At 57.4% G+C, this 8353-nt stretch overlaps 2 protein-coding genes across 3 annotated transcripts in view; both read right to left on the bottom strand.

The window, feature by feature from the left end:
- PTSG_10289 (uncharacterized protein) lies at window positions 1-5534 on the bottom strand (the record flags this gene model as incomplete). The annotated part of the gene is made up of 15 exons (XM_004988283.1): window positions 5357-5534; window positions 4898-4951; window positions 4723-4758; window positions 4462-4522; window positions 4232-4287; window positions 4051-4091; window positions 3650-3875; window positions 3355-3496; window positions 1907-3021; window positions 1410-1748; window positions 1071-1217; window positions 820-877; window positions 547-629; window positions 251-367; window positions 1-27 (listed from the first exon to the last, which is right to left on the bottom strand). The coding sequence occupies exons 2-15, from the start codon at window positions 4913-4915 to the stop codon at window positions 1-3; spliced, it is 2466 nt and encodes an 821-aa protein (XP_004988340.1). The 5' UTR covers window positions 4916-4951; window positions 5357-5534.
- A 98-nt stretch (window positions 5535-5632) lies between these two features.
- The window catches only part of PTSG_10288, a gene marked incomplete at both ends in the record, with an annotated part of 10695 nt that continues 7974 nt past the window's right edge, over window positions 5633-8353 (bottom strand). Inside the window, 7 exons of one of the 2 annotated variants that reach the window (XM_004988281.1) lie at window positions 5633-5963; window positions 6126-6252; window positions 6480-6578; window positions 6816-6998; window positions 7330-7441; window positions 7690-7841; window positions 8321-8353. The exon at window positions 8321-8353 is cut by the window's right edge and continues 73 nt beyond it. In XM_004988281.1, the coding sequence (XP_004988338.1) occupies window positions 5890-5963; window positions 6126-6252; window positions 6480-6578; window positions 6816-6998; window positions 7330-7441; window positions 7690-7841; window positions 8321-8353 (780 nt within the window). Of the gene's footprint in view, window positions 5964-6125; window positions 6253-6479; window positions 6579-6815; window positions 6999-7329; window positions 7442-7689; window positions 7842-8266 lie in introns of both variants that reach the window. The other variant, XM_004988282.1, reaches the window with a different exon arrangement.

Genomic DNA, 8353 nt, shown 5'->3' with positions numbered 1-8353 from the left:
TCAGTACTGCGGTGGGAAGTTGTAGTACTGCAATGTGTGTGTGTGTGTGTGTGTGTGTGTGTGTGTGTGTGTGTGTGTGTGTGTGTGTGTGTGTGTGTGTGTGAGAGAGCACGTGAGACGTGTGCGAGGATGGGGGACAAGCAAAGAGAAGATTCGAAGGTGCAAGCCGCCTGATGATGCGCACAGGGTACAATCAACCAAAGCCGAGTGGCCACCAACAGCAGACAGCAGGGCAAGAAGTGTGCTGTACCTGCATGTAGGGGGGCATCTGCGTTGGCATCTGGCCGCCAAAGTCCTGGCCGTACATGGGGCCCTGGTGGCGGCTCGTTGGCTGCCCACCCATCTCCTCAAAGTCGTTGCCCTCATCCTGCGCACACGTCACAGAGCAGTTGCAGCATACAACGTGAGACGTCCGATATGATGATGATGATGATGATGATGATGATGATGCACCAGCAAACATGACACGCAGATGGGCACACGAACACCAGAGGCAAAGCACACGAACGGCGGCAAAAAGAAGAGAGCATGTGGCGCACAACGTACGCGAGCACCGGCGCCAGGCTGCTGGAACATGTGCGGCTGACCACCGCGCTGGCCGTATGGCGGCATTTGGTACATGTACGGCGCTGTAACGTGGTTGGGTTTGGGGGCGGGGACACGACGTTAGAAAACACGGTGAAAAGAGAGACCGTGCGCGGATGTGTGTGTGTGTGTGTGTGTGTGGTAAAAAAAAAGCTGCAAGTTGGTGATTGTCGGGATAATTTCAACAAATGTGGCGCCACCACAGCAAGCAAACAAACAACGTGGATGACTTACGGTACATGGGCATAAAGCCCGGGGCGAATCCCATGCCCATGTGCTGCTGCTGTTGCTGCTGTACAAAGCGCAAACGAAACGAGAAGCAAGAAAGAGGTGCAGGTCGCATGTGAGCACGCAACAAACTGGGCGCAAGTTGCACCTGCCAACGCTCTTACAGCATGTGTCGCCGCACCTGTCCACATGATCAGAAACATACAAACAGCACAAACGCAAACAAGCCCCCCACATGCACACACACACACACGCACGTTGGGGCGGTTGTAGCGGCTGTTGTAGCCCTGGTTTCCGTAGCCCTGGCCCTTGTGGCCCTTGTGGTGGTGCGAGGGGCCGCCGTGCTGCTGCTGCTGCGCCTGCTGCTGCTGGTGCTGGGGAGCCTGCTGGGAGGGCATGTCATCCTGCAAAACACACAAGAAGATGATGGGTGTTACGTGAGCCCGTGCACAAAACTGGCAAACAAAGAACTCACTTCAAACACAGCGCTGCTGTCCAACACACGCGCGCGCGCGCGAACCATAAACAACAAATGCAAAACGTCGCTGTGCAACGGCGCCTAAAACTCAAACAAACAAACAAGCAAACAAACGCACGTCGCGGGTCATCTGCTGGGTGTGGTCCTGCGGCTGCTGCTGCTGCTGCTGCTGTTGTGGCTGCTGCTGGCCGTGTGGGCCTGCGTGGTGGCGGTGGTGGCGGCGGCTGCCGTAGTGCTCCTGCGCGCCCTGGTCAGCACCACCCATGCCCATGCCCATACCGCCGCGGTGCACGGCCGCAGAGGTCATGGGGGGACCGCGGAACTGCGTCTGGGCCTGGCTTGGGGTGGGGAACATGCCTTGCTGGTGGGGCATGGCGTGCTGCTGGTGCTGGTGCGCCATGGCACCAAACATCTGCTGCATCTGGTCGGCCATCGGCGCCTGGCCCATCTGCATCATCTGTACACAGATAAGGGGGAGGGGGTTGAGGTGAGGTGAGGAAGGAAGGTGCAAGGGTTGGAGAAAAGGAGGGGATGAGTGGATAACGCGCAGAAACCAGAGGACAGAATAACACAAGTCCTCACACACACACACACACACGAGCGCCGCGTACGCACCGAGTCCATGCCTGGTGCCTGGTGCATGTGCATGCCTGGCGCCTGGTGATGCTGCTGGGACGCCATCGAGTGCGGCTGCTGCTGTGGCTGTTGAGGTGCGTGCTGCGGCTGGCGTGGCGCTTGCTGTGCCATTTGCTGTGGCTGCTGCTGCTGCTGTTGTGGTTGTTGTGGCTGTGGTGCAACTTCTTGCTGTGGCTGTGGCTGCTGTGGCTGCTGCTGAGGTGCGGCCATCTGTGGCTCCGGCACCGCCCGCTGCGGCTGTTGTGGTTGTGGCTGTGGCTGCTGCTGTTGCTGCTGCTGCTCTTGTTGGCTGTAGGCAGACGAGCCCTTCATGTGTGCAAGCATCTCTGGGACGGTGTTCATGAGCGGCTTGAGGGCGTCGGGCTTCTGCTGCTCCGCTGCCGCTGCCTCCTGTGCGGGCATCGCCTCAGACACTGCTGCATCCTCGGGCGGCAGCTCAGGCTCGCCCTGCTCCTCTTGCTGCTGCTGCTGCTGCTGCTGCTGTACTGGCTCCTCCACCACGGCCTCCTGTGCCGGCGCTGTGGTTGGCTCGTCAAAGCCAAAGCTGATGGCAAGGTTCTCCAGGTTCTGCTGCAGACCGGGCACGACTACGGCCGATGTTGCTGCGGGCTTGGTCTGGCGCTTGCTGCGGCCGCCCTCCCACACAGCCTCTGTCTGCTCCTGCTCCTCCTGCACAATCTGCGTCTGCACGCCTTGGTCCTCAACAACCGTCGTGGTGGTGGTGGAGGTCGTCTGCTGCATCCATGCAATGTCTGTGTTCATCTCCTCTTCCTCTTGCGCCTGCTCCTCCTGCTGCTGCTCGTCGCTGTATGCCTCCTCCACCTGTGTCTCGGTGGTGCTGAACTCAATCACCTCCTCCGTGACCTGTGTCTGCTCCACCTCGTACGTGGCTGCTGCTGCCTCCTCCTCTGCGGCGGCGGCCTGCTGTGCTGCGAGGGCCTGTGCCTCCTGTGCCTCAACCTCGGCCTGTGCCTGTGCGAGGGCCTCGGCTTGTGCCCGCGCCTGCTCCTCCTCTTGCTGGCGCAGCTGCTGTGCGCGCGCACGCTTCTCGCGCACCTGGTTTGTGGGCTTGCGAGCAATCTGTGCCCACGACTCTGTTGTTGGTGTTGTGTTGTCAGAGGGGTTGTGGAAAGGCGGGGGAAGAGAGAGAGAGAGAGAGAGAGAGAGAGAGAGAGAGAGAGTGTGTGTGTGTGTGTGTGTGTGTGTGTGAGAAAGGGGGGGGGGGCGTGCGCGAATGGCAGGTTGGCATTTGTGTGCGCAATGTAAGCGGCGAATAATTTCGCGTGATTGAGCAGAGCAAAGACAAAAAAAGGGGGTGGGGGAGGGCAAAATGCAACATGTCCCGACAGCACACGCACAACTTACACACGCACACACAAAGCACCACAGAGCACGGACGAATCAGAGTCGAGTGGAAGGAGACGTACTGCCTGCGGGCTTTGGCGCTGCTGCCTTGGTTGGTCGCTGCTGCTGCTGCTGCTGCTTCCTCTCTGGCTGCTGGTTCTCAACCTGCTGCTGGTCAATCTGCTTCTGGGGCTTGGCGGCGGCGTCACCGTTGGGCGCCTTGGCCTGAAGAAGGAAGCGCGCGGGGAGAAGAGACGGTGATGTGGTGAGCGTGAGCATGAGATTGGAGGATGGGGGAAAAAGCACACTAACACACTAACACACTAACACACAACTCGCACTTGCACACTACTCACACGCTCACACACAAACACACACCTTCTGTGGGGCTTGCTGCTGCTGCTGCTGCTGCTGGCGGCGTGGGCCGGGCTTGCCACCGGCTGCTGGGCCACCGCGGCCGCGGCCCTCTGCGGGAGCACCACGACGACCACGGCCGCGGCCCTCAGGGCGCTCACGGCGGCCGCGCGTGTCAGAGGGGCCGCGACGACCCCGGCGGTCAAAGCCAGCACCGCGGTACCCGCCACGCTGGCGGCGGTCGCGTTGTCTACACACACACACACACACACACACACACAAGCAGCACCCAGAGTCATGTGAGGACAAGGCAATCATGTGCATGTCTTTGAGAGAGGGCGGGAGGAACAAATCGAGAGCGCGAGCAGCTACAACGCCAAGCAACACAAACATGCGTACGCACGAGCAAAAGCGAACAAACTCACGTCGTTGGCTGAGGCTTTGTGGGCGCAAAGTCATCGTATGCCTGCACACACCAGACGCCACCAGACGAACGAAAAAAAAAAAGCGATGAAACGAAGCCATGGAGTGATGAGCATCGTGTGGACAAGAGCGAGCGCCACATTCCAACAAGCAGAGCAAGGGCATCAACAACGAGCCACGCACGTTTGAGATGAGGGCCTCCAGGGTGTCGGCTTCATCCTGACCGTGCTCGTTCAGAGCTGTTGCGAAAGGGAGACAAACGCGTGACACAAGCAGGTGAGCGCGCGCGTGATAAGTGGTCTGTGTGGAAAACGCGTGACGTGTCACCAGTCTTGGCATGCTACAAGGCTTGTGAAAAGCAATCAATGCAGGCAACGTGTGAAAAGAAACAAGGGCGAGGTAAGCAAGCGTACCAAAGAGGATGGCAGTCTCTGAGCGGTCGCGAATGCCCATCTCGCGCAAACGATCGCTGATCTGTTTTGGGTCGACGAGAAAAGAAAAAAAGCGTGGAGAAAGGTGTCATGCGTGCGGACGCGTGAGGAGCGACAAAAGCGAAAAGGTGTGCAGAGAGGGTGCAGTGTATGTGCGTGCATGTGTGCGTGTCTGTGTGTGTGTGTGTGTGTGTGTGTGTGGCATGAAGGCGGGCAATGCATGGCACAGGCGAGCGAACGTACGCGAGTGGCCTTGGTGAGCATGCCTTGCTCGACGTTCTGTTGGTGGCGTATGTGGGGGATCACAAACGTGAGTACAAAACAACAGGCATCGCGGTAAGTGGAGTGTGTGATGATTGAGCAGGCACGGCGCTAGTGTCAGGCAATCCAAAAGGAACAGGGATAGCGTGGAGCGTACGTTGACCATGGTAGCCATGGTGGTTTGTTTTTCTTGGGGGGTTTGCTGTGATATCTGTCAGCAGCAGCAAGACCCGAGTTGGACACGAGGGAGGGAAGTGAGTGCGGTGAGTGCGTGCTTGCAAAGCATGCAGTGGTGGTGTTGCTGTTGGTGTTGGTACGGCACACGAAACAGAGAACTCTGGCGGGATGTGGACACGGACACACATGCACACGCACAACATGGCTGATCAAAACACAATTGTTGAACCGCAACAACAAGGACCCGCACAGCCGACTATGCGTGGGCACGCATACATACACGACACATACACGGGCTCTCACACATGCGCGCTCTCACACAACAAACACACGCGCTCGTACAACAGACGGCAGGCATGATTGCGTTGGCGCGCAGCTGTCGCGCCACGCACGACAGCGTGTTGTGTTGCGTGGACACTTGTGTCACGGTCACACTCACCACAGAACAGAAGACGTGGTGTCCACGAACGAAGATGCTCTGACAAGACACGTGTCAAAGCTGAACAAGAACAACTGCGGGACTTGCTGTGATCAAGCTTGGTCAAGGGTGGTGGTGGTGGTGACGGGTGTGACACAAAGCACGGCGGAAAGACGATGCTCGCTTGCTGGTTGTGTCAGGGGGGGTGCGGGAAGTGAATGGGGGCTGCGTAAGCGCACAACACACAGAGGAAAAAAAAAAGTCTCGTGTGTGTGTGTGTGTGTGTGTCGCGTGGCGCTCTCGCTCTGTCTCCTTCTTGCTTCAGTGTTTTGTCGGCCGTTTTTTCTGTTTGTGTGTGATCAAAGCGGTTTTTGGTGGAAAACATTCACAAAACAGAAAATGCTGACTCGACACTTCTGGCAGTGACGAACAACAACAAGAGTGGCAAATGGAAAAGAGCTTGGCCTCGCTTTGGTTGGTTTGCCTCGCCTTGGTGTACTTCGTGTGCTTGGTGATGATGTGAGGGGACACATCAGCATCAACAGCGCATCACATCACTCCACAAAGAGGGGGCGGGCGCTGGGGAAGAGCACGTGCACGCTGCGGCTGTCAAACAGATCCGTCCAGCCTATTTAATTGCGCGTGTGTGTGTGTGTGTGTGTGTGTGAATGGATGAGAGAAGGTGGATGTGAGGATGGCAACGAATGTGCACTTTGGGAAAACACACAGAGCAACGTGCACAAGCCTAGCTTTCCCTTCCCCCTCCTCCCAATGTGCACCTGCACCATACCGAGCTTGTCAAAGAGCTGCTGCTTGAGCTCAAAGGCGTCCTTGCTCGTCTCGTCGCCAATGCATTGCAGCGCCTGTCCGTACTCCTCACGCGCCATGTGGTACTTGGCAAGCGACAGTGCCCACTTCTGTGAAGGTTGTTGATTTGTGCGTGTGTGAGAGTGAGTGAGTTTATGTGAGAGTGTGTGAGTGTGTGTAAGTGCGTGAGTGTGAGTGTGTGAAGGAAAGGGAAACATGCCATGTGTGCATCCGTGTGCCACTACAGCTCACGATGTGCAAACGCACACATTGGCAACCATCAAGTCATTGACCCAATGGTGCACAAGCGCGCGCAAGCAACCAGCATGCCACGTACCGAGTCCTTGTATGGGTCTGTCCAGCGCTTTGCGTTGGTGATGGCGGTGCGGGCCGTGTTGGTGCGGGCGTCCCCTTCCAGCTCAAGCGCACACTTGAGCTGTCATCGTGCGTGTGGTGTGTGCGTGTGTGTGTGTGTGTGTGTGTGTGTGTGTGTGTGTGTGTGTGTTCACGGTGAGGCCATGCATGGCAGCGGTCACGTTCGATCATGTTGGACAAGTGTGTGCACGAGAACGCAAAGCACACAAACGCACAAAACACACACACGCGGCTCCTTTTCAGCCACAAAACAATCACCCATCACCCCACGCCCTCCCCCCCCCCCACACACACACACCTGGAGAAGCAAGAGGGCGATGAGGTTCGACTTGGTGGATGTCATGTCTTCCTTGCGTTTGGCCGCGGCGTCCTTCGCCTCCTGCGTCTCCTCCTCAACAACATCTGTCCGCCCAAAGTACTCTGCAAGCGCACGCGTGTCCACGCTGTCCACGGCCTCCTCAATCAGCGGCAGCAGGCTCTCCTGTTGATGGTTGTTTGTTGGGGCGGGGCGAAGATGAGGATGAGAATGAGGGTGAGGATGAGGGTGAGGATGAGGATGAGGATGAGTGAGGTGGGGGGGGGGCAAACCTGGTGGGGATCAAGAGGCCACAAGTTGAAGAATAGTCATGTCAGGGGCAAGTTTCGCACAAGAAGGAGCACACAGTTCATATGCACACACGCACACATATACACACAGACACACACAAACTCACACAAAACTCAACGCATACAGAACACACACACACACACACACACACAAACTCACACACAAACTCACACACACAGTGTGCCTCTGACAAGCGAGATAAGACCTTGCTGTCTGTGAGGTCAAAGCGCTTGGTGATGACAGCGAGCTGCACATCGAGGGCACCGGCATGGCGCTCCCCAATCTCAGCCAGCACGTCAACATCGTCCTTCGTCGCGCTGGTGGGCACGGCAGAGGTAGTCGGTTGGTGCGAAAGGAGGGCGGGGGGAGGTTGAGAATGTAAAGGGTGAGTGAGTGGAAGGGAGAGAGCCAAGAAGAGGATGCGCTCATGAACGATGCAAAGATACAAGCACATGCATGAGCCCACAGACACACACACGCACACACGAAAAGATACACACACACAGGAACACACACACTCGCACACACTCACACACACACACAGGAACACACGCCAGCTGTGCACCTCTTGATAAAGTCGAGGTCTGCAGCTTTGATTGCGTCCTTGTACGCCTTGTTCTTCTTGTTCTTCTTGCTCTTCTTGCTGCTGCTGCTGGTGGTCTCGGCAGGCTTCACTTTGCCCTTGGTCACCAGCGCGCGCACGCACCACGTCGACCACTGGCGTGTTGTTCAGACAGAAGGGTGGGGAGGGGAGGAGACGGTCAACATTGGTGTGGTCGTAGTGGGATGTGGTGGTGGTGAGGAAGAGGTGAGGACGAGATGGAACAAAAGCTCGAGAAGAGGCATCAGCAAAACAAGCAGTCCGATCGGATGGGCGTGGGGAGGGACAAGGGTGGTGGAAACACGACAAGTTGAAACAATCAAAGGAGGCGGCGTGTGCGCCGTTCGTCCTTCTTCAAACGCCACCAAACTAAACAACAAACAAACCCACAAAGCCATCTCCAACCAACCCACAAACAAACCCACAAAGCCATCTCCAACCAACCCACAAACAAACCCACAAACCAACCCACACACACACACACACACACACACACACTTCTAACCGCCACGACCACATCGCAACCAGCACGCCGGCTCACCTCCGGGTGGTCTGTGCGCTTCTTGCGTTCGCGCCTGTTGAGGCGGGTACGCACCTGTGCATCGGCGGCCATGGTGATGGTGCCGCT

Source organism: Salpingoeca rosetta (genome assembly GCF_000188695.1).
Source record: "Salpingoeca rosetta unplaced genomic scaffold supercont1.36, whole genome shotgun sequence".
In the NCBI taxonomy this organism is placed as follows: Eukaryota; class Choanoflagellata; order Craspedida; family Salpingoecidae; genus Salpingoeca; species Salpingoeca rosetta.
The sequence above is the reverse complement of the archived record's forward strand: the minus strand, read 5'-3'. Positions and strand labels throughout refer to the sequence as shown.